Source organism: Solanum dulcamara, chromosome 3 (genome assembly GCF_947179165.1).
Source record: "Solanum dulcamara chromosome 3, daSolDulc1.2, whole genome shotgun sequence".
NCBI lineage: Eukaryota > Viridiplantae > Streptophyta > Magnoliopsida > Solanales > Solanaceae > Solanum > Solanum dulcamara.
The window spans coordinates 9,090,254-9,117,294 of NC_077239.1; the positions used below are offsets into that span (position 1 = coordinate 9,090,254).

General features: G+C 34.2%; 1 protein-coding gene across 3 annotated transcripts; it reads right to left on the bottom strand.

The window, feature by feature from the left end:
• Positions 1 to 10,100: 10,100 nt before the first annotated feature.
• On the bottom strand, positions 10,101 to 20,768 carry LOC129882374 (RNA polymerase II C-terminal domain phosphatase-like 2). 3 transcript variants are annotated; one of them, XR_008765752.1, is made up of 15 exons: positions 20,269 to 20,768; positions 18,932 to 19,402; positions 15,835 to 16,045; positions 15,306 to 15,463; positions 15,145 to 15,215; positions 14,953 to 15,058; positions 14,783 to 14,869; positions 14,489 to 14,627; positions 14,031 to 14,392; positions 13,901 to 13,949; positions 13,077 to 13,207; positions 12,919 to 12,972; positions 12,300 to 12,396; positions 11,069 to 11,483; positions 10,101 to 10,860 (listed from the first exon to the last, which is right to left on the bottom strand). XR_008765752.1 is itself a non-coding variant. In XM_055956634.1 (14 exons), exons 1-14 carry the CDS (start codon positions 20,545 to 20,547, stop codon positions 11,269 to 11,271), a joined length of 2,430 nt encoding a protein of 809 aa, XP_055812609.1. In that variant the 5' UTR covers positions 20,548 to 20,768; the 3' UTR covers positions 10,101 to 11,268. The 3 variants fall into 3 exon arrangements, 2 of the variants coding, with proteins under 2 accessions (XP_055812609.1, XP_055812611.1); XM_055956634.1 differs by having other exon boundaries at positions 10,101 to 11,483; XM_055956636.1 differs by lacking the exons at positions 10,101 to 10,860; positions 11,069 to 11,483; positions 12,300 to 12,396; positions 12,919 to 12,972 and adding an exon at positions 13,492 to 13,557 and having other exon boundaries at positions 13,086 to 13,207.
• Between the last annotated feature and the right edge of the window lie 6,273 nt (positions 20,769 to 27,041).

The window sequence follows — 27,041 nt, forward strand, 5'->3', positions numbered from 1 at the left end:
GGTCATTCGGGCATTTTCATCAGTATGAGATTGAAGCAATTGTTGAGTAAAAATATTGACTTCAGCATTCAAGCTCTCATTCTGGGCCTTCAAAGCAGAATTCTCGCCCGAACCAGGTCCCTCACTTTGCGCCTATAGCATCTGAGCATTCAACCTTGCAATCTCAGCATCCCTGCTTGCAAGTGTTATCATCATCTCTTCAAGCTCCTGGTTTAATCTCTCTGTTGTTCTATGAGATCACAAACTTAGGATTTGGCCTTGTTTCCAGTTTTTCCCTCAACACACTCACATTCAAGAAGAGTGATTTGTGAGAAGGCTTGCTTGATTACTCCTTTGATCCTTTTTCCGACTTTGACTCCAAAATGATCAAATACCAGGTCCTCAGGTAATCGTACCCTAGCCCATGTTTGCCAACCTTTACCGTTATCATCTTAAACACATTTTCCATCATGATGGCCGGAAGGTTGATTACTTCAAGTTTGCTTAATGCCAACATGAGAAATAGGTCTTAGGCTCATGAAGAGTAGGAACATGCCACTCAAAAAAGTGCATCCAACCCTGTACTTTAATGGCATCGACCAGGTCCCTTATGCTCTGTTTTTCCCTTACCTCTAGGTCAAAGACTCTCTCACTTAACACTTTTTAGGTCTGCAGAACCTGAATTCGTTCTTCTTTACTCAACATCTTCTCAACCTTCCCTTTTTTTTTACTGACCGAACCTGGTCCCTCTCCAGAGACAGGTTCTGTGGTAACTTTTTCCCTTTTTTTTCATTTAACATTTTCTTCTTGCACATCAGCATTTTGTTGTCCTTAGCACCCCTTTTTTTCATCAGCAAAGGGTGGCTTAAGTCCATCATTTCTCATATCAGTCAAGCTTTTGACAACCCAATCTTCTCCTACTGATAGAATATTCAAACCTGTGTATGTTTTTTTTCAACAAATCACTATCAAAGAACCTCTCAGATATGATTGATGACACGGGATCAAGTTGAGAGGTTGAGATGTAGTCTAAGGAAGATTCAGTTTCAAGAGGTTGAAGGACGGATCTGACCTCTGAATGAATAGAGGCATCTTGAGATGGAGAAGGATGAGTGGTATAGATATAAGTATGCATTTGATCATGAGAGAGAACAACTTCAGTAATTGGGGTTTTAAGATCAGTTGACAGAAGAGGTGAGTGAATAGGGGTGGATGACGGAGTGTCAATTTTGTGGGACACTAGAGTTCCATCATCAGTAGTGGTGATCTTTTCTGATGATGAGGGAGTATGAGACATGATTTTGAGAGCAAAAGATGAAATATGATAGAAAGAAGAGACAACTTAAGGATTGATTCTTTTAGTTCTAGAAAAGAAAATAAAGAATGGTTAAGTTAAACGTTGTCTTAGGTCCCTAGGATGGGTGACGTTTGAATGATCGAATGTGACAAACGCCTTTTTCAAAAAGGGGATGAGTAACACGTGGCAATCCCAACGACTCTTATTCATAATTTAAAAGTAATGTTAGGAATGCTAACCTTTGAGTAGGGACCAGGTCCCTCTCGTAATGTAGGAATTTGGTTTGCACATATCTTTCCTGCCTTTTTCCCTTCTTTAGATATCTCACTATGTGTGTATACCTGCAACGGTATGAGATTGAATTCAAGTCAATTATATTAACAAGAGTTCGGATACCTGTTTTCCGGATCTAGCCACAAAAGGGTTGGGTGCATCCAGTTGAACTAGTCAATATTTTCATGATCTGAATCAGCACCTTCAGACTAAGATTCAGGCTGATATTAGTCAACTGCCTCTGCATCTTGGGGGGACCAAGTCCCTCATCTGGTTCCTTATCTGCATCATCCTTTCCTTCATCAGGATTCTTTCTTATGCTTGAATATGGCTTTGGTCTGTTTTCCTTTGACACATGCATCACGCACTTTGTTATCACAAAATTTTATTTTTGGAATCCCACGAACCAGGTCACCAGCAACAGGTTAGTTGAGTAAAGATGTGCTCACATGCCCCTATCTTCTGTGTCATAGATCAGCACTTTCATCTTGAGCCCTACGACATGTCAGGCTGTCACCTTGAGCAAAACTGAGATCATCCACATACGTGCTTTTTACATCTCTTGGCCATGAAGATCACCTTTTTGTAGACAGATTAGTCACCAGTCATTTTTCGGACAAGAATCTGACTTCATTCCCTTTATCACAGATTTGGGAAACACTCAACAAGTTGTATTTTAACCCATTTGCATAATACACATCTTCAATGGAATGTTCTAGGGATTTTCAATTCTTCCTATCCCTAGAATATAACCTTTTTTGCCATTTCCAACCAAGACATTACCACTCTGTAGTGCTTTCAGAGAGAGAAAGTGTTCAGTCCTTCCAGTCATGTGCTTGGAGCATCCATTTTTCATTAATCAACACTAACTGCTTCCTCCTGACTTTTCTTGCAACAAAGGATTACTTGTTAGCTTTGGAAACTCATTTAAGCGTGAGCTCCCAAAAGACAGACAAAGGGATAATCAGCGTTTTCTTAGTCCAAAAGGGCAAGTTCTATTTTCTTATTTTAGTGTTTGGACCATGTCCCTTCTTCAGGTTTTCTTTCTGCTTAGAATATTTTGAGGATTTTTTCACACTTCTTTTGAATGCTTCACAATCCTTTTTAAGGTGCCCATTTCTACCACAGTGAATGCACAACAGATTACAGCTATAGATGCATACTTGCTATGTGGATTGAAAGGGGTTCTATTCTTGAACATCCAAGACCTCTTACATCATTTTGTCCCTGGTTAATTAGACTAGTCAACATCTTTAAAGAGTTATCCCATTTTAGAGCCATGTCTAACTCCTGTTTGACTCTAACTAGGTCCCTTTCTAGCTGAAGATTTCTCTCCAGTGACAAGGCTAACTTTAACTCAGAGTTCTTCAAACTCTCTTCAAGTTCCATTTCAATTTTATTTGCCTTACCTTTTAACTTGACATCAGTTAGAGGGTTTTTCTTCATCATTTCACTGATATGGTTGTTCTCACTATCTAGCATAGCAATTTTTTCTTCCAACTCAGTCATTTGAGTGACTAAGGCAATTTTCTCATCTTGAAATATATCAATGTTATTATTGAGAAAATCTTTTTCAGCAATTAACGCATAGAGTGAGTCAATCAAGACACCAACCAATTTTTTTAGTTTCTTGATGGAATAACAATCAAGATTTTCTTTGAGGTCAAGTAAGATTACTTGTTCATCAGCTTCATCTTCCGATTTTGCTATAAAGGCAAACATGCTATCGAACACATTTTTATCGTCCTTAACAACCAACATGGAGACATCCTTTGGATGTTCGGACTCTTCAGAATCACGTGAGGAATTTCTCCAAACAACTAGAGCTCTCTTTACCACATAATTAGCATTAGCCCTTCTTCTTGATTTCTCAGGGACTTGGTCCCTTCTTCTATTTCTGTCTCCTTCAGGCTTGATGTATTCTTTGTGTTCCTGCTTGTTCAAGGGAAAATCTCTGATGAAATGCCCAGGCTTCCCTCACTTGTGACATAGGTCATTTTCATTTGCTGACTTGCTGGTGTTTTCCTTCTTTATAAATCCACCGTGCTTTCTCACAATCTTGTGAAATCTGCGGGTCAAGTAGGTCATATCCTCTTCTTCATCATCATCATCATCACTTTGACCAGACTTTAAAGCTAAGGACTTGTCCTTATTATTGTCTTTTTTATGACCATCGTGCTGCCTATTTAACTCATAGGTTTGAAAATTCCCAATAAGTACATCCATGGTAAGGGTCTTCAGATCCTTGGCCTCAGTAATAGCATCCACCTTGCTTTCCCATGACTTTGGAATAACTCTCAAAACCTTTCAGACCTGCTTTCTTTGAATAATGGGTTCTCCCACACATCTCAGCTCATTGGTTATAGAAGAAAATTTGATATACATTTCATGAATGGTCTCTCATTTCTTTATGACAAAGTTCTCATACAGGGTGGTTAGCATATCAACTTTGGATTTTTTAAATTGCTTGGTTCCCTCATGAGCATTCTTCAAGCACTCCCAGATCTCTTTAGCTGACTCACATGATGAGATCTTATTGTATTCTTCAGCTCCAATACCACATACAAGAAGCTTTTTAGCCTTGTAGTTCTTCTCAATCTTTTTCCTATCAGCTTCACTGTATTGTTGCCTAGTTTTAGGCACAATTTTAGTAACATCTCCTTCCTTCAGTTCAGTTATGGGAAAAAAGGGCCATCAAGAAAAATATCCTACAATTCACTATCTTCGGCCATAAGGAAATCATGCATGCGAGTTTTCCACCAGCTATAGAACTAACCATTGAAACGAGGGGGTCTTGTAGATGATTTCCTTCCTCCAGATTCATTGGAGCAACCATTTTTTTACAGAAATTTCTCTGGGTGTTAGCTGATTAGAGAGCCCTACTCTGATACCAATTGTTGAAATATGTGCGTCCACTGTCACATAGGTACTCCTATATATGTTCGAAGCAAGATGTTGTCTAATTATACCATGAATTACAAATGTCTGGAAAAGTTCTATTGCTATTTCTCGAGGCAATCCACATCGATGTAATGAAAGTGTACCAGATCCCGAAATAGAATAATCAATGAATGAACAACTAATACAATTAATGAACAAGACAAGATTCTACATGGAAAGGCTCTTTGCTCAAGGGAGAAAAAACCATGACCTGTCCAACAGGATTTAGCCAATCATTCTTCACGAAAGATGCAAGAACAAAGTGATATATTACAACCTATTGTAACTAGTCATTAACCCTCTCCACGCCTCGACTTGCAATACTTTTATTACAAGACTTTGAGCCTAAGCAATATCTCTATTATCCATTATCCCAACTCACTCTAGTTGACGTATACTTTCAACACTCCGATCAAGGCTAACTCTAACAATGACTCAGAAACTAAGAAATAAGACTATTGTCCACTACACAACCACCCCTAAGTTAATTTAGACTTTTCTAACCACTTCAAAGCTAACTCTAGCAAAGAAGTCACGATGACACAATACAAAGTGAAATAATCAATATTCCTTTTATGATAGAAACTGATTTTACAATATTTAGCACGCAAGACTCAACATTACAACAAAGCAACAACCTAAAAATTATTCTTCAATAGTAGCTCGATCAGGTCCCTTGCTCCCTTGAGAAAGTTTTTCTTTCTTTTAAGCATACACACCTTTTTTTCTTTTTCATTGTAAATGTGATGTATAGAACTAGGTTGTTTTGTATCCTTAGGATAGTAAGCAACTTGTGGACAAAACAACCTAGTCTTCTCTGATAGGCTGGACGTCTATTTTCTTCAATTGTTGCCGACCAACCACAGCAAGTAGTGGCAGCTTTTACAGTTGATTCCCATTCAATCTGTGACACCCATCGTTATGGGACCAGGTCTGTTGATCAGGTCTTATGGTTTGTAGTCTCTTTTGATTTGCCCACCAACCACAGCAGGTGGTGGCAGCTTTCACAGCTGGTTCTCATTTGGACTGTGACACACACGATCATAGGACCATGGTTTGTAGTCTTTTTTGATTTGCCCACCAACCACAGCAGGTGGTGGCAGCTTTCACAATTGGTTCCCATTTGGTCTGTGACACACACCGATCATAGGACCAGGTCCGCCAATCAGGTCTCATGGTTTGTTGATGCATCAAAACTTAAATTATAACATTTTTCCCCTTTTTGATGATTACAAACCATGCTGACTTGTGTTCATGTTTCTGCAAGCAGGTCCTTCATACATTCCCCCTATAGTTGGTCCTCATTTGGTCTGTGAAAAATATCGTTCATATGACCAGGTCCTCCAATCAAGTCTCATGGTTTGTTGATGCATCAAAACCTGAATTATAACACTCACTTAGTATCTGGTATTCATGTTAGGATTCGACTAAATTTGAATTCGCACATTGCAAGATTCATTCTAGGGATGGGGCTCCCAAGAGAACTTTTTTCATTTCTAGGATTTTAAATTCAAGACCTCTGATCAAGAATGGAGAAATCTCAATCATTCCACCATAATGCATGTTGATCGAAAATATGTTTATTATATTAACTAGTTCAACTTTTGCTCTGTTTGGGAAGAATTACTATTAAGGAAAAAGATTATACTGAGTAAAGTAATGAATATATGCACATCAAAACTTCAAAGCTTATCTTATCAGATCATATAGTTTCAAGGGACATATTATTTTTACATGTTATATTTTTGAGTAATTCATATACTTAGAGTTTGCAAAACGTCTCGTAAATATTGTTGACTGTAACAAATTTTACAGGGATGAAGAAAAATGTTTTTCGTCGAAAATGTTTTACTACAAAATATTTTTATGAAAAATAAGTGGATTTCTAACTTATTTTTTTATGTTTGGATGGTGAGTAAAAAATATTTTCTGAAAAATATTTTTTAGTATTTGATTGGTTAATAAAAAATATTTTCTAAAAAATATATTTTATTTTTTACTAGAGAGTGAATTCGACCCCAACTTTCGAATCGAGACCTGACCACAATCGACTCGAAATCTGACTTTCAAATTGGGATTTGAAACAGAAAATTAAAACAAATTTTTAATTCTTTTTTGGTCGGGGTAGGAAGGTAAAAAAATGAAAATTTTAAAATTTGAAAATATATTTCAAAAATAAACTTTTAATTTTATATTTTTTGGTTGGATGGGGCTAGTAGAGGTGGGAAAATTATGAAATTTTTAAAATTTGAAATATTTTTCAAAAATAATTTTTTAATTTGTTTTCATGTGAAATTACACTGGGTATGCTATTGTTGTAATTTGTTTTCATGGTGGAGGGGGTAGGGGTGGTCAGGGGTTGGGTGGGGTAAAATAAAACTTAAAATTTTAAATTTAAAGTATTTTTCAAAAATAATTTATTTTAATTTTAATTCTTTTGGTTGGAGAGTGGGGAGGGGGGGGGGCTCAGTGCTGGTTTGGGGGTAGGAGAGCCGTGGTAGGGAGGTAAAAAAAATTGAAATTTTTTTAAAAAGAAATTTTTAATTTTTTTTTGGATGGAAGGGTTGGGGCACAAAGTGGGGTAAGAATAAAAATTATAATTTGAGGTTAGAAAAGAGTTTTGAAAAATATTTTCATTAATTGTTGGAGGAAAGTCATTTTCCTTAATTTTGAAAAAAATAAATTGATTTAAAAAATATTTTTCAAAACATAGCTAACCCTACATGAGAAATAGAAGTTTTCCTACCAAACACACCTTTAATCGACATTATTTACGTACTCTTTTTTTTTTCGGTGTCTATTTACGTTTGATCTTATGTGTTTCTATCACTTTTTAGGTTTTACAATTAATGCAAGAGTTCGAAGCCGAATTTGATGAAAAAAAGTAAGACTGGAACAAAAAACTATGATGTTGACCTCGAGAAGAAGTCCGGAAAAGTATCACAAAATTTGTACTATCTCATATTTATGATAAAATAACTAATAAACTTAAGTTATTCCATACTACCTCTATTTTCTTTTTACTTTTCATAAATTTTCTAATTTAATTTTTATTTATTTATTAAATTTGATAAATTAAGAAAGTATAATTTTTTTTTATCTATTATATCCTCAATTTATTGAGAGTTAATATCTTTGGTATCAAAATATTTTGAAATTTGGAGTATGACTTTAGTAATTAATAAGGGTAAAATGATAAACTCACCATATCAATAATTGATTTATTAATTGGTGTGGCAAGTCAAAAATTGACAAGTAAAAGAAAACGGAGAAAATATTTACATGAAATAACTAATAAACCGGTTACTGGTGGGTTAAGTTTATCTATCCCTTCTCCTATAACAAACAACTCTTAAGAGGTCGTTTGGTTTGAATATAAGTTATGATAAAATTAGTTATGATGGGATAAGTTATACTGAAATTATTTTTTATTGATTGTTTGGTTTGTTGTGTTCAAAATAATATGCATTGCATAAATTATAAAAACAAGTTGTTTGTTTACAAAAAAAATCGTTCACTTTATTTAGTTTTTTATATTTTATTTGCAAGCTTAGTTATTCATTCTTAAAAATAAAATTTTCATCTTATTTAGCTTAAATATTTTTGTGTGTGCATTTCCATGATGATACCATATGTATTTAAAATAAAATATTCAACTTATTTAGTTTTAAAATAGAATTCTCATCTTAAATTTGTTAAAGTAAAAGAGGATTTATTATTTATATCATTTCATTTAAGCACATGTCACTCTTAAATTGTAAAATACTAAAGTTTTTGTTTTAGTTGATATATAAAATACAAGCTTCCAAATGACTAAAAAAATATATAATTAAAAATATGTAATCTAATAGTAGAGAAATCAAAACATAAATAAACATAAAAATTAGTCAAATAAATTAATAAATAAAATTATATTTGTATAGTCTAACTTTTTAATAAAAAAAATAAAAAATTATCGTAAAAATAAGTAGTGAAGATTGTAAATTTTATTATACATAGTATTAAAAAACAATGTGAATATACATGGATGTGAAAAGTGATATATGAAAAAGATATAAAAGCATATTTTTTTCATTTTCTCTACTTTATCCCGAAATTACTATGTCATCTAGGGGTGTACATAAACCGGATTGGTTCAAATTTTTTTACAAACCAAACCAAATTATTTGTGTCTGGTATTAAATCTATAAACCAAACCAAACCAATAAAAGTCAGGTTTTTCGATATCAATTTTTCTCGAATTTTTCGAATTTTTTCGGGGTTTTCGGTTTCTCAAGTTTTTTATAGTATCTAATAAAAAGCACAGAGCAGTGCTTCTTAAAAAGAATTCTAGTACAAAATATCAACATATAAAATGGAGGCAGGACACTTTTTGAAGTTAACTTTATAAAATGGCCTTTTTTGTCTATTATTTAAAGGAAATATTACTTAATTGAGTGTTTTTTAAAAATTAATTACTGATTTTAGCGATATTTTTTATTTATTACAATTTATAGCAATACATATCAATATTATGATAAATATATACTTGTATTAAAAGTGAATTATACATACAATATAAATGTATTATAAGTGTTTTAAAATATATATTATGTTCGTGTAGTAAGAAACTGACATAATGTATTATAAGTCTATTAAAGTATGTGATAAATGTATTATCCATTTATAAAACTTATATTATATATGTTTTATAAATAGTTCTCTGCAATATATATTAAAACTGTATTATAAATGTATTATAAGTGTTCAGTGGAAAAAAAAATTATTGCTATAAATGGTAAATATTTTCTTAATATTGTATATTTATGTAAGTTTTCCTTATTTAGATGGCTTCTCAAGTCCAAATCTAAATGTAAGAAAGCAAACAAAAATTATGAAAAAAATTTAAAAAATATTTATAAATTACATTTTAATAATATTTTTATGTATAACATAATTTAAAAGTAGTATATCTATAATCGGATCGATTTGGGTTTGATTTGACTTTTTTTTAATTAAAACCAAACCAACCCTATAATGATTGAATTTTTTTTCCAAACACCAAACCAAGTCAAACCAAATCACTAATCGGATTTTTTTTTCCTGTTTGATTCAATTTGTCGGTTTGATGCGACTTATCGATTTGCCCTGTATAGCCCTAAATTGTCACCCATAAGGAGGAACAACTTATTCCGATACTAATTATTAATCTCAAAATAAATTATCCCAAATTTACCAACCAAACAACAAATTAAGTGTCACTATAATTTAATCCCAAAACTATTTGATGTTATACTTCACATCAAACAACCCCTAACAATTGTACTATATAATAACATTTCATTACATATGTAAATTATCTTTTTGACATGAATTTTTTCGTACTATATTAACTCTCTCTCCCTCTCACTATATGTATTAACAACTTTTTATTTGTAATAGCAACATTCACCGTCACTGAGATATTTATCTACTCGTTATTTATAATGACCCATAAACTTGCAAGAATTTAATCCTAACTAGTTTAATTTAAAATATATTCCTCCGAGAATTTAAACCTTCGTAGGTACAACTAGTTATAAATTTACGAATAATGTATTAGCTTTTTATTTTAATTAATGAACTAGGAATATCTTTTGAAATTCTAGTATCAAAATTTCATTTATCTTTCATAATACAAAAATTTGATTTGCTGGGTCACTTTTGTCTTGCACCAAATAGGAGCAAATGTTGTTATAGGTATGCAACAGCCAAAAACTATTAAAGGCAATAAAAAGCCCCGGTATAAAAATCAACTGCAGGTAATTAGATAATTACAAACTATGGCAGAAACGAGGGCACCAAAAAACGCCCTTGTATAAAAAATCTATGAATCACTTTTCCAATGAAAAACAAAATTCATTTTCTCCGTAACATATCGGAGAAAATCATGAAGCCACCCAAAAGTAGCCACTTTGATAGTTGTGAAGACTGTTCCCGCCACCAAACTGTCCCTTTGCAGAAACCAGTCAAAATTACTGCTGCAGGACTTCCGAATATAATATGACTCAGGTGGCAATAGCCCTCCTTGTCTGGACATTATTCGGATTGGACAGTTACAGACTTCTACACAATCAAGAGATAACTAAAGTTGGTATTTACTAAACGAAGAACATGAAGTCTTCATTCCAGAACTAGCTCAGCACTTAAAAGATAAAAGACAGACATCCCGGTGCAGAGACTAAAGCAAATTAGGGGATGGGGGGACTTGGCTTATGATAAAAATCACATATATTGGCCCCTAAGATTACCTGGGTGAACTGATCCCCCTTTGACTCATTGCACCAGAAATACCTGTACATGCTACTTCAGCAACTCAGGAAATCTCAACAAGAGCCAGAGGCAAGGTGCATCTGAGGAAGAACAGGAAATGGTCAAAACTCCTCGCCCAGAACAGAGACAAGAAGCTACTGGAAGTTACAGCATTCCAGTTAGGAGTAGACCATCTTTTAGAACCAAACGAGAAAAGGAGCAGAAAGCACTCCGGCAGAAGTTACTTGAGAAAAAAATTGTGATGGGAAACAGAAGGGGTGGAATTAAAACTAAAGACCACCATTATACCTCCAAAATAAGAAGCATGAAGGATGGCCTACATAGCCAGATGAACAAGTGGGTAAACAAGCTCCAGAATTCCCTGTTCTGCTCCTGACTTCGATACAACACAATTCAAGGAAGGAGGGGTAAAAACCCAAATAATCTCAACCCATCATCTCCAAGATTTGTTTCAGTGCACACCCTCCACCCCCTAAACCAAAGGCCAGTCACGTTTTCAAAGAACTAAGTGATCGGTCATGGGCAGCATCCCTATTAACTCCCACCTCTGAAACATTTACTTGAGGTAATCTATCCTCCACTGAAGTTTCATCCACGTGATTGACAGTGTCCCACAAGAACCCATTTTCATTTTCCACCGGAATCTTATCCAAGTCTTTATCCGCTACTCGAGGGTGAGATGTAATGTAAGAGATGTATTTACCTGCATATAAGCAAATATTAATCTACAAATTATCTCTAAAAAATAACTTGTATCCTGACAAGGTAACTTTAAAAGGGGAAAGAAGTTAAAGCAACTCCTGGATCTTATCATAAAATAAAATTGAATTCAGATATAGGTGTAACATGTCAGAATTGACAAGAGTGATATAATGACATCATGTAGAAGTGATAACTAAGGAAATGAAGGATAATTCTGCTAAAGCACACAAGATTAGTGTTTTGAAAGTGTAAAAGGCGAGGAAGTCCATGGGACTTGAAGCAAAAGTGAGAAGAGAAGCACACGCTTCTTTGAAGTAAAGTGCACGCTTATTTGAAGTAAAGCGCAGAATTTACTGCAAACTAAAATATCAAAAATCAATGAATTTATCACAATAAAAATTAAGTTGCAATGAGAAAAATTCACTCCAGCATGCAATATACAATAATTCCATTACTAATCCAACTCCTCAAAATTCGAAGAAGCGAGAGATTCTTGCTAGCATCACTTTATGCACCATTGTTTGAAGCACAAACTTCTCTAAAGACCATGGCTTCGCCCATGAAGCAATAACACCCTACTTCGAGAATCAATTCATCGCTTTAAGAAGTGAAGCAATATCTTTAGATAAAACTGCACGAGACACGGTTTTTAAGAATTTACTTGACATGAGGCACAGTTCTTAAGAAATTACTTATTATGCAAATCCTCGTGTGAAATAGTTACAAGAAAAATGAATCTCCATCACAGTATTAGCTCAGGATTCTTGAAACAAGTTAAACCAGGAAATTCAAGGGGGCATTTCAAAAAGGAACTTACCAGCCAAGTTCCGAAGTGCATTCTCAGCTGCCTGTTGTTGAGCATCCTTCCTAGTCTTACCCATTCCAACACCAACTCTCTCACCGGTGAAGAAGACCTAAAGATTATTCAGGCTCAGAATTCTGAATATAAAACGTTATGTTGTTTGTCTAAATTCAGATGCCAAAATGATTATGCACTTTTATATGAACAACAATGACAGGAGCAACACTCTCATATCAAAATGAATATCTTCAAAGAGAGACATTAACAGACAGTTCATAAGCACTTAACAATTTTTATAGTCAAATATCAAGACATAAACATCCACACAAGTTCAGCACAGCACATGTCTCACATATATAATAAATTTTAATGGATCCTCTACTAGAATATACAGATCCATGAATGTCAAAGTCATTAGCACACTACTTTCAAGCATCCCATCAGCCATTACCTTGCACAGTACTTCCTAGTATCCCATTAGAATCAAAGAAGAGGAACACTATTACTATCAGTTGAAACTAGTACTGTTTAACAGAAATTCCTCTTCATATTTATATGACAACAATGCAATTAATCAATCCCCGCAATAGCTTTGGATAGGTGAAAAACAGTCTTCCATAATGAAATCTCTAACCTCAACTGAAAATTGCAATTCCTCGCTTGTGCTCACTACAGGCCTGAACTCAACCTACAAAGCAAGACACATTGGTGGAGCTCTTACTATGACAACCAAGAAAAATCAATACGAGCAGAGAGAGATAACATCTTGGCTAAAAAGTATGTAGCAAATACCTTTGAGTTGCATCGCCGTCCAATTTCTTGCAGCACCCCCGTAGCTAAAGAGGGTAAGAAGTTCATTCTCCCTGCTTCTAGCTGAGATTCTCTGTTGTTAAATAACGACTGATGTTGAGAGAATCTACCCTCTGTCAAGGCAAAGTACAATTAGCCTAGCAAACATATGTTATGAACTTGACGAAGACAAGGAATAAATAAGGAAAAGGAGAAGATCAAAGAGACTATAGCGGATCTCTTTCTCAACCTTCCCCAACCATCCCTTGTTCTCCCTAATACCAAACTAAAGACAATCTATAAAGTGCATATCCCATAATCAATATTTTGCTTCAAGAATTCAAGATTATCCAAAAACTTCTTTTGAACTCCTTCCAAACACTATCTTGATCAATAAAGATACACACATACAACCAACCTGGCAATCAACAAGTACAAGAATTCAATTCCAGCCTTCTTTATATGCTTGGATACATTATATCCCCTGCATAATTGATATATAAACACACATCTAGTTGGATTTGTTATAATGTGATAGCTGGGGCTCATAATCACAAGCTGAAAACTAGCCCTTAAGGAAGCATCAGTAGCAGCAAAGACTTCAGTCAAACTTAATACTAGTCATTAACTTAACAACATTCATTCCCCAAAAGAGTTACTCAGATGGCTTCTTAACCCCAAGAGCAAACACTAGTGCAGTATGATTAATAAATGCATTCCTTCCTAGAGGCCAACTTTTGCTCATAATATTTCAACTTCATAACAGCAAATGGGGTATTAAAATAGCAATAAGCAGTAACACAGTATAAGAGTGAACTCAAACTCACCTGTCTGATGAAGAGAATTCTGTCTATGCATTTCATGCCTGGAATTTGCCTGCAAAAAGTCGCGTACCCGAATGAATAAGTCAGCAGGAAGACAGTCTTAACTATTTCTTAGGGAAGCAGTAGCAACTACCTCCCCATTCTTCCCTGTAGATGCATATGCCGGTAACACCATGCTTGTTGCACCTTGACTCAGAAAATTCTGATGACCTCTCTGTTTAGCATACCTTGAAGCATCAGATTCTTGAAAAATTCCAGGTGATCGACTACCCATCTGTCCTTTATTTAGGTCATCTTCAACCAACCAACCACCCTGTGATGGTATGGGCAGTATGGATGGTTTCTGAGGCACTATAGATAATAAAGGAGGTTCTGCTGAACCACGAAACCTCATATCCTGACTAGGATTCAATATGGGGTACCTTCTTTTCCCATCACCATCAGCTTCAGAAAAGCTGTTATCTCGTCTAAATGGAGCTCCCAGCAAACTTGGTTCTAAACACACACAGGAACAAAATGAACCACTGGTTGGGAAACCAAAAAGATTAATACATCTATTATATAACTGCAGGTAAAGATAGGTTTCATTACTTTCCGAAGGTTGAATTGGTCTCACTGATTGAGCAGGTACATTTGCAGCAATTCCAACCGTAAGCTGGGAGCTTCCTGGCTTCATATCAGGATTGGTACTCATGGAAACAGGAGCAGAGTTCATATTAACTTTTCCGTCCTGGATAGAATATATACATGAGAAGATGAGCAAATGACCAGCTGAAAAATCAAGTACTTGATTTGATGTGTGATGTGTTACACTTCCAAGTTTTTTGGGGAATCAATCATATGATAAGAAGTCAAGATAGGCAGTAATAACAGTTGAAACCACACCTGTTGATTCAACCTTTGTGCAACTTCAGGCCCGTACATTCCCTCAGGAATAGGAGCAACATTCCCAGATGACGCAAAACCAGTATCCTTAAGAGTAAAGAAAGCAAACACTCATCATAACGATCAGCCTTCATTTAAAGTTGAAATTTAAAGAGCTTGTAGAAGAATACCTCGGACATTAAGTAGTTGCTAACATCAGGTGCAGAAGGTAAATTTACAACCTCATCTTCATAGAAGATCTCACAGATCTTTCGGAGTAGGCCTTCATCAAACTCTCTGATTGACAAAGAAAATGGATCAGATAAAACTACTTAATTGACTCAAACTTAAATTTCTCTTCTGAGGACTGAGAATGAACTTACCTAAAGAAACGACCTCTAACATCACAAGCAACATTTCTCGCCACACACAGGACCGGAACTGCATTGGCCATCTACTCAATAAAGAAATTCCAATTCACTCTCAGTGTGACCAGAAACAAAGAAGATGATATTAAAATCATTTGAAATGGCAAAGCACACACCTCTGCTTGTGGAGCATAATATGGAGTGAAAGCAGGGACAACATGAACACGAGGCTGATCTTTATCTTCCCACACTTTTAATCGGTCATCAATAACCATCGCCAATTTTGGATGACAAATGCCATTTTGGAAGACAGTAAGTAGAGACTTCTTGGCCCCTGTGGGATCAATGACAGAGATGATGTTACTTGGTTAAACAAAAGAGGTTTTACAATTTACCAGCGCAAGGGGAAAGAATATTATAGTCCACTGATGAGAAGCAATCACAGTTGGCAGCCTTTTGGATATCACTGCCACTATAACATTAGAAGCTAAAGAAAATACCATCAATGAGCTTAGAGCGGCATAAATCATACACAAGAAGACAAATCTTTCATTACTTATGGTGCTTCATTATGCTTAACTGTAAGAAGAGGTTGATCTTTTCTCTCGTCAGGATAGGGAAGAGGAATCGTGTTACCATGTATAGAAGAACAAAATATTATTTTCCCAAGGAGTCATAAAACAGGAACGTATTTTAGGTCCTAACCTGATCTGACACATACAACACGGTCCATCAATTGATTGGCATTAATGAGGTGTGACCCTGGGTCGAGTAGCCTCCAAATCTCCAATGCATAATCTCTCTCTGCCATGGTGCAAACATATACTTCAAACCTTTTCCGACCTTTCGCCGTCAAATAAGTTCTCAACTCATCCCACGCAGGACGTAATCTAACAAGCACGCTGGTATCCCGATTCTGCACAAGAAGTTCCCATGATGAGAAAATGTGTGGAGCTAAAAACTAAATCTTGAGACAACCATAATGTAAAAATGTCCAACTGAATTTGAGTTCACATTCCAGTGTTACACTGATAACTGTAGTAAGACAATGAAAACTTTAGATATTCCAGTGGCAGTTGAGCTAGAAGGCCATACATCCAGATACCATTTTCTTTTAGCAATATGAACATAATATTAAACGAATGGAAGAGACATAAAAGAACAAAGACTGGAGGTGGATGCTTGCCACTCCTCCAAATGCTTCCTTCCAGCAATTCGCACATGTAAGGATGCAGATCTCTAAGCCTCATTTGTTTTCATTAAGTTTAAGACGTCAGAATCTGAATACACATCTGAATATTAAGATGTGCATTAAGATCTAGATGTTTGAATCCGAATGCATATCTGAATACTAAGATGTTGTCTCGAACACTGAATAATTAAGACTATTTGTTTTCGATATCCGAATGTGTGTATGGAGTTAAACCATATATTAATAAAATATTATTAAAATCTGATTTTAACAAAATAAATTTGTTTTTTGATAGAAAATAATATTTTGAATTATTTTTTTGTCAAAAAAAATTTAACTATCAAAATGCTAAAAAACATTATACTCCATATCAACATAAAAAATTATTGTAACAAGTTAGAAAATTTAAATCTTCAATTCTCTCATGTTTTCTTGATGTTTCTGTAAAGAGAACTTGCATAAGCCCTCTGGATCTGCCATTGTCATTGTTTCCTTTTCTGCAAACTAGAGCTGTTAAATGCTTTGAATCATAATCTATAGGTCACGAAATAGTTATCTAAGGCTGTTTTTCGTAATACCCAGAAGAAACAAATTTAGGAAAAATAGAGATGAACTGCTTCTATTTCACGAAGAATGAAGAAGGGGGGCCATTGAGTTCTAGGGAATCGAAGGTTTCATGGGTTCGTTCGCCGAGTGTGGCGTCGACGCTGTTGATAATTTAAATAATTCACTTATATTGTGTTTAATCTTTGTGGCTGCGAGAGTTCTTGCTAAACATTAATACATTCAAAAATATTCCGTATTTGTAAAAATTATGTAAACTTACCGGTTCAAGTGGTGAGAAAGGAGAGCGAGAAAAGTGAAAACCTAGCTAAGAGGAGAAGCAGGGAGACTTGAAAGATCTTGAAAAATAAGCATATTATTTAAAGAATTTGAACAGAGTTAAGACTCTGTTATAGATCTAATTCGTTCGGACCCATTAAGAGGCTTTATAAGGAAATTTGTTTTTATAAGGAAATTGTTAGAGTGGGTTTAGAGTCTCACATTGGTTGGGGCATAGACTGATAGTCTACCTATATGGACTTGAGCAATCCTCTCCTCAAAAGCTAGCTTTTGGGATTGAGTTAGGCCCAAATGCCACATCTTTACATGGTATCACAGACAGGTCCATCCCCGTTTGGGCTCCCGACCCATGCTCGGGTTGGGCCGGGGCGTGAAGGGGGTATTAGAGTGGGTTTAGAGTCCCACATTGGTTGGAGAATAAACTGGTGGTCTACTTATATGGACTTGGGCAATCCTCCCCTCATGAGTTAGCTTTTGGGGTTGAGTTAGGCCCAGGTGTCATATCTTTACAGAAACAAAACAAACACCCTTATTGGGATGAATCTGAATATAAAGATTCAGACCTTAAAAATAAGCACACTTAATGGGCTGAATCTGAATGACTAAAATTCAGACCTCCATTAAGTGCAAACAAATGAGGCCCAAGTGTGATCAGCCCATGGGGGCATCCAACTTTGCCTATGCTGGTGGATTAGCAAAATTTACATGTGTAAGGACCATCAGCAGCAGGAAGTACACATATGTAATGAACAAAGGGAACTCAAATCCATAGCAATTCATTAAACTTCTGCAACAAGAGAGCAATAGACACCATAGAGTATATTACAAACATCTTCATAGTGAGGGAAAATGACTGAGTCACTTAGACAACAGTATGATTCAATCTGCTCTTACACTTGACAGAAGGACACAAGAAGCATCACTAACCTCAACACTGAACTAAAATGAAGTATGAACTAAACCTATTACGCAAGCACACACCAAATAGAAAAAGCATGTGATCAGAAAGCCCTAATTGAGACTGAAAATAATATTACATGAACTTTTGGATATTAGATGCAGAAAAGGTGTTTTACAAAGCAAATTAAAAGTAACAAAGGGATATTAAGTTTGACACTCAATGTCTCAATAAACTATACAAAAAACCTTGTCTACAAGATATAAATAGAATGTGTAAGCTCTCTGAAAAGAAAGATCACATAATTGTTGAATGATAACAGTTGTCCAAAAAATTGAAGGCTGTTAACTAATAAGTATATCGATAACAGGTCAAATATAAAGACAGGATAACAGCAAATGTTTTGAGCACAGAACTTTCAGATACTGTGAAGCTAGGAATTAACAACCCAATCTACTTCACCACAATAGTACTCCATTTTGTATGAGAAACCATAAAGCATCCTCTACTCAACTTCAAAATTCAATCAATCAACTTGCCTCAATGCACTGCATACACTTCTAATAATATAAACTGAAAATACTAGGACATGAAAAGAATAATACGAAAATACTAAAAAAAAAAATAATGACAACCTACAACCAAAAAGTCAATAGCCAAACCTTTACTCCACAAGTATATCACGACATGCAACTCATCAACTCACACTAGCACCTTAAGGGAATGCGCTTAGCAGGGGGATATTCTCCATGATGCGAAAAGTAGAATAGATTGAGAAATATGCATGCCTTAGATGTGTTCACCATGATAAGAATCAATAATTGCAAGGCATAATAGAGAAATGAAAGAAAATCTCCGTATCTTATTACCTCTGGATTAATCCGTGTAAGGACCACATTCTTTTCCAGCAACCTTATGACTGGCCGAACTACACGCTCTTGCCCTTCAGATAATCGTAGTACCTCCTCTTGCTGAGCTCTATATACTCTCCCACCGTCAACAACAGAATCACTCTCCAAGTACTGCTTCAACAGTGCACGATCCTCCATATACCTCCTCATCTCAGCGGACATTCCAGACAACCGAATTGGATCTTTCTCTCGTCCAAACCAACCCCGCAAAGCCTCAATTCTATCCTCAAACGACTTCATTGTATTTGCAACAATTAAAGTCTCATCCAGATCAAAAACAATTGATAGACACCTCATATTCAACATCTGTAAACAAGCACTATACAGACCAAAGGGCACTGAATAGCACCAAAAACAGGGGAACTTTTTCTGCTTACTCGGCATTGCTACCAAATGGATTTCTTCTTCCCCCAGCAAGACTACTGCAGTCTACACAAAGACCAAGGAAAGGGAACAAAAGTGTCAGCAGACATCTTATCCCTAAGAATACATTATAGCCACAAAACATCAATTATACATTATTTAATATATGAATTCAGGATTTCTCAGTCCTCTTATCAGATCTAGTGTTATGTATACTCCAGATAAATCACATTTCTGACAACAGCTTTAGCTCATATCTTTCATTCATGGTGAAAAAATATAAGAGAACCTATTTACATCTCATATGAGAAATATCAATTATTTTCAATAGATTTTAAACGCCAAAAAAGCATGCAATATACGTAGAGCTGTCAAAGTTGTCCGGCATCCTCATTATTAAATCTTAATACCACAAAAGAGTCCGCATACACATTCACATGAAAATGCCACAATAACTCCCTTACATATCGACTACTGTCAACCAACAAAATCATAGATATGTCAGAAAATAGCCGAGTTATTCCACAAAATAACTGCAATCATAGCACTGCTAAAACACTTTGCATATACATGTACATTAAATGCCACAAACATTTCTCACTGTTAGAAATTTTGGGGGAAGCAATTAAAAAAAAGGGCATCCAGTAAATTTCACAATAAATCTAAAATCATCAACAACCATCATGTCTCATTGTCACGAAATTCTGTAAACAACTAAACAACAATCGGCCTCTGGTAATTTCGTAGTAAATTTAGAGTCAGAATATCACATTAAACATAAAATCATCAACAAGCATTACGTTTCATTGGCACAAAATTCCATAACAACAAAAGAATACAGCTCGCGCAGTAATTTCAAGTAAAAGTAAATCCAGCACTACACAAGTGATCATAGTTCGTTATTCAATTAAAAACTGGCTAATGCCTATAACCTTGAGTTCATAGAAACACGAGGCATGAAGATTTATCAACGGAGACTGATCAGAACCGGTTGGCGCTGAATTCGAGTTCGGTTCAAGCTTACAACGAACAGGTGATGAAATTGTTTGCAGAATAGAGAGAGGATGACACCGCTCACTAATTGAAGAGATATGATGAATCCGTATCTCGTTGTTTGGGAATTGGAAGTTCTGATCCTTAACAGGTACAGTATCAAGCTCTCCCAAACATGTTTCTCCATGAAAAACAGCTGATTTGAACCCTAGACTCATCGTTTATGCAGAGTTTCACCGAATTCAAAATTCAAATCCAAACCGGCGGTTAATCACGCAAATTGTGATGAACAATGATGAAAAAATACAGAGAGAAGGGAAAAAAATTAGAAGAGAATTCTCTCTCTCTCTCTCTCTTCACTCCATTGCTGTCTCCTTTGTCTATTTCTCTCTCTAGAGCTGGCGCGCTATACTATGCAATTGCTCTCGTTTTCTCGCTCTATACTAAGCAGCGGTTTCGAATGAATGGGGTGTGTAGGTATTTATAGAAAGCAGAGATGAGGTTGGTTTGTAAATAGTCTCGCATTTGTAAGAATTTACGGAAATACCGGAGGGTTTCGTATGAGTTATACGCATGAGATGTGTGAAGCTTGCACGGGGTTTTGTTATCGATGTTACAACGCTTTGATTTGGACCGTTTGATCAACGAGATTTTTTATTAGAATGTTATATATTTTGATTTGGAACAATAGTGACCGTTCAATCAACGAGATTTTAATTTGTTGTTGGAGATGCGTGTATTTTATTATTACTCCATTATGTATTGATTTCTCTCATCCGGATTTCGGTATCTGCGTTGGACCTAATTAAATCAGGATTCATGCCGAAAAGTCCTTCATTGGCGGGTAAATCGCGCCCTAACAAAGGCGACTTCGTAACCTTTTTTTTTTTGGCGGATGTTTTCTATGATGACTTCGTTAACGTCTTATTCCACGTACTATTACTCCTTTATTTAGTAAGTACTCCCCTTGTCCCATATTAACAGGTAAAGCTCTTCTTAGCGAAGGCGACTTCGTAACCGTTTTTTTTGGCGGATGTTATCTCTCATGACTTCATTAACTTCTTATTTTCATGTACTATTACCCCTTATTTAGTAAGTATTCACCCGTCTCAATTTCTATCGTGAGTTAAATAATTTAAATTTTATTGTAAATTTAGGCATGAAATCTTTATATTTTTTTAGATAAAATTTATATATTTGAAAATTATGTAAAACTTAAAACAAGTCATAACAATTGATAATTTAAAATATATGAAAGATGTATGAAGATATTACGATAAAAGATACACTTGTTTGAACTACAAAAATTGAAAGATGTCATATGAAATAAAGATGTTACAAATTTTGATTTTGTCGATACTTCCGACCGAATCGTCTCGACAAAAAATGGATCTCACACCTAAGCTTTATCTTAATCCAAATTCCACAAGGAGCTCGAAATGACCTCGGAAGCCTCGGAATTTGCATGAAAGGTCCTTCTAGATCAAACTCGGTGTCTCAGAGCTAACAAAATAGTCAGAATTATATTCCGAGGCCGTTTACCTGGAGTTTTGACCAGTCAACCATTCAAACTCTAAGAGCTCCAAAACACAGAAACCTGCACAGAGTTAAATGAATGACCAGGCGACCAAACTGTAAGCCCCAACAAGTCATAAATGACTTGCAATTGCTACAGGAAAGCTCTAAACGCTAAAATTACAAATAAATATTTGAAATAACCTAGAGGATTATTACAATATCCACTACTATAAGGACTTTCATACTCGAAAGTAAAGGAACAAAAAAGCATTAAGGCTTGAAAATATAAGGGTATTGAGTCCCATGCTCCGCCATGAAGAGACAAAACACATAAACCAAACGAGCAAACCCCAACTTCGCAACCCAAGAGCTGAGAACGAGATTAAGGCAAGGGAAAGAAGTGACAACTAGAACCACCACAACACAACAAAGGACCATGCTGCCCTGCACACAACTAGGTCGTCTCGATAAAAGAGGGTCCCACATTCAAGCTTTGTTTTAAGCCAAATTCACAATAGAATATGAGCTTGGAAGCCTCGAGATTTGTGCAAAAGGTCCTTCTAGACCGACTCGATGTTTCGGAGCTAATGGAACCGTCAGAATTGCGATTCGATATCGTTTTTACCTAGAATTTTAACCAAAGTCAACCATTCAAACTCCAGGAGCTCCAAAACACATAAACTTGCACAGAATCCAAACGAGTGACCACACAACCAAAATGTCAGTCCCACCAAATCATAAATGACTTGGGATTGCTACAAAAAAGCTCTAAACGCTGAAATTACCGATAGACAGAGAAAATGACCTGAAGAGTCATTACAAATTTGAAAGAATAATGATCGTTCGATCAATGAGATTTTTATATGTTGTTAGAAACACGTTTATTTTATTACTCCCTTATTTAGTAAGTACTCCCTCTATCTCGATTTATGTCACAAGTCAAATAATTTAAGTTTGATCGTGAATTTGGGTATGAAAATCTTCAAGATTTTAAAATAAAATTTATCTATTAGAAAATTACGTTAAAAAATATTATAAATCACATAACTGACAATTTAAAATATTTTTTAAAAATATAATAAAAAATACACTTATTTGAATCTCAAAATTCGAAATGTGCGATTTAAATTGAAATGACGGGAATAGAAAAGTTTTTGACATTAAAGAATAGCTATCTTTTGTGTCTGTTTTATCTTTGCTTTCCTATTTTTTTCCAAATAAAACTAATCAAAATATTGATAAAATATATTCTTAAATCTCAATTTTGAGTTAATATATAGGTTTAAGATTGACGAAATATAAATGAGAGACATTACATGATCAATTCTTAGAAATAATAGATGCCACCGTATTTACTATCAGTATTTAAAAAAATAGTTTTGGGATTCGTCTTGGTGCTCCCTCGGAGGGACAGGTAAAACATGTTAAGGTTCACGTGTGGGGCTTAGTTTTGTGAGACTTACATCTTAAGCCTATGATTGTATGCCCTAAAAGATATATGAATAAAATTATGATAAATGATATATTAGTTTGAATTTCAAAATTTGAAAGATGTTACAGATTTTGATTTGGAACAACACTGATCATTCGATCAATGAGATCCTTATTTGTGGTTGAAAACACGAGTTGTATTTTACTACTCCCTTATTTAGTAAGTATTCTCTCTACCCCAGTTTATATCGCGAGTCATATAATTTAAGTTTAATCGTGAATTTGGGTATGAGATCTTTAAATTTTTAAAATAGAATTTATATAGTAGGGAATTACGTTAAAAAGTACTATAAATAACATAATTGACAATTCAAAAGATATATAAAAAAATACGATTAAAAATATACTTATTAAATCTCAAAATTCAAAATGTGTCAATAAATTGTAACGACAAAATAGGAAATCTTTTTGGTTAGATTAATAATTTATACTCCTTATATATAAGCCATTAAAAAGTAGCTATATTTATGTGCCCGTGTTTGGATTTATTTTTGCTTTCCTTCTTCATATTGATATTTTTTTTAAATAGATCAATCAAAATATTCATAAAATAAATTCTTAAATCTCTATTTTGATTTAATATGAAGTTTAAGATTGACGAAATATAAATGATAGTCATTACATGATCGACTCTTAGCAATAATGAATGCAACCGTATTTACTATTAGTGTTTTAAAAAATAATTTTGGGACTCATCTTTGTGTGGGGGACGGATAAAACGTGTTGAGGCTCACATATGAAACTTAGTTCTATGAGACTTATATCCTAATTTTCTAATTGTACGCCCTACATATGGCCACCGTTTGGGGCGCACCTAAAAGATCTTACACAAATTAAGTATCGAATTCATTAGTTAAGAGTGTTGACCCTCATAATTTTTTAATAAATGATATATTGTATAATTTTTTATATATATAGAAATAAGAAGATTGAGAATACTCAAATAACAAGTCATTGTATTGCACAGTTATTATTTGAGAACATTGTAAGAATGAATATCACTTAAACATTAATTTCTTTTAAAATTACATAACCGAATGTTACATCTCCATTTATAATTAATCTTCATGTTTTTTGTCATATATCTCAAGATTATCATATTTTATTATTTCTCTATTCGAAAATAATTTTATTTTTATTCATGATGAAATGATATTTTTATTATAATACTAATAAAGTTATGTACTTATTTTCTTTTTTAGGAAAGTAAATTATATAATATGATAGTAATATATTTTAAGTTGCTGGAGATGTGTGCAATTTATTGCTCCCTTAACTTATTTAGCATGTGGTAATTTATAGTCGTAAGATCTGTTGACGCTGCTAGACTTGAGATATGAAATCGCAATATGAAATCAAATGATATGAAATTGAAATTTTATTTGCATATGAAGTTGATTTCTTGTGTTGTATTTTTTTTCTCTCCATAAACATAAAACCTCAACAAGTTGTAAAATCTATTAAAATTTCTTCAATTTTTACATAATCTTACTAAATGAACAAACCATAGTTCATAAATAAGATATTGTAATATTCTAAGGCATTGTATTGATAAATCGATATCTCTATGTCATTTTATAAATAAATATGTGTGATTACAATCTTTTAAATACACATAATCTAGAATTCTATGTTACTTTAATAGCATGAATGTCCTTAGAAAATTTGATTAAACTTTTTACCATTCATTAAAAGAATTGACAATAGACAAAATTGTCATTTACTATTTTTCTCAAATTATTATTTAATTATCTTTAAAATATTTAAATTTAAAAAATCCTAAAATATATGACAAGAAGAAAATATATCATAAAAATTAAGGAGTCCTAAAATATTTGGTAAGAAAAAAATATGGCAAGAAATATATGATTACACAAATCACATACTGTTGAGAGCTAATTACATCTTATCCATACTCTTTTTTAAATTACAAAAATTACTTAAATTTGGTGGAATTCGGATACATCCCAAAATGTCCTGATACATCGTGTCTCGATTTTAGATACATCCCTCAATATTTCGATACATAGTATCTCGGTTTCAGATACATCACTCAACGTCCCGATACATCACGTAAAGTGACATATCCGACTGATACATCGTGTAAATTGATGTAATCGACCGATACATCGCTTAAAGTGATGTATTCGACGTCCCAATACATCACGTAAAGTGATGTATCCGACCGATACATCATGTAAAGTGGTGTATCCAACCGATACATCGCGTAAAATGATGTATTCGAGAATAGGAGAGAATAGGAAATTTTGTAATTTTTTCAAACGCTAGGAATTTTTAGAGAATATGGTAAAAATAAATTGTATATTTAGGTAATTTTCCTAAAATAGATGGTAAGAAAAAAAATATGGCAAGATGTATTAGGAGAATTAATAATTAAGGAACCATAAAAATATATTTTAAACAAGATGCTTCACAAAAGATAGAAAGCAAAATAAAATTAAAAGAATTACCTAATTAGACAAACATCCACACCATATTTACTAAATCTCGCTAGTTATACTTTAAAATAACTAGTTTAGTGTATGTGTGTATCACCTCAATTAATAAAACTATATATAAAAAGAATAAAATTATTAAAACATAGCAATTGATGTTAAAATAAAATGTTATATATATTAAAATGATATAAATAAATATTGTATCTCAAATACATAATCATCTAGTGTGTCTCTCCTGATTTTTTGATAAATGATTTGTTGGTTTATATTCTTTTTCATGTCTTTGGTTGTTTTGTCATGTCCAAAAAAAGAAAATAATTAATGTAAAATTATATGTTAATCGATTTTAAATTCTTTTATATTAGGACAATCAGTATTGTTTGAAAGGTCTAAAATCAAAATTTTAATTTATTTCAAAATCTTTAATGTTTAGCGTCTGATATTACTTGTTGTTTCTTTCACTTCGATTATCATTTTTTTTATTGTAGTTACGTTTCTTTTTCAGAAAGCGAGTGAGAGGGAGAGAGATGAATTTTTTTGCAGAACAGAGATAGGATGGTTGTTCATAACGTTTTTGCGTGATTAATCATTGTTTTGGATTTGAATTTTGAAATTTGGTGAAACTGTGCTCAAATGTTGAATCGGCTTTAGGGTTTAAATCGATGGTGTTTCAAGGCGAAACATGTATGAGAAAGCTAGAGACTATTCTAGTTAAGCCCTAAAAATTCATGTAACTGACATGTTTTTAGTCTCAATTGGGGCTTTCTGAGAAAAGCATAGTGTTTTGCTTTGTTGATCTTTTGATCCTTAACTGGAATAGTATCTAGCTCTCCCATACATGTTTCTCCTTGAAATACAATTGATTTCAACCCTAAACGTCTCATTGTTTGAGCACGATTTTACTGAATTTTAAAATTTAAATTCAAAACAGCGATTAATCATGCAAAATGTGATTAGCAATGATGAAAAAAATGAGTATGGAGTTAAAATTGTAGAAAAAAATTTTAAAACGACAAAAAATTGAGGATTAAATCAAAGGGGTAAAGACGCACTGCCCTTGAGCCTTACTCATTACGCCGTTAACGCCGTTAATAAGATTTCAAAGCAAGGTGTGGAGGGCCTTGCGCCTTTCCTATATTGTGAATCCCGTTCTTTCCTTCATTCTCCTCCTACCCAACTGACTCCACCCACCCCCCACCCCAACTGATCTCCCCCATCCCTTTTACATTCCAACTCTTTTTCTT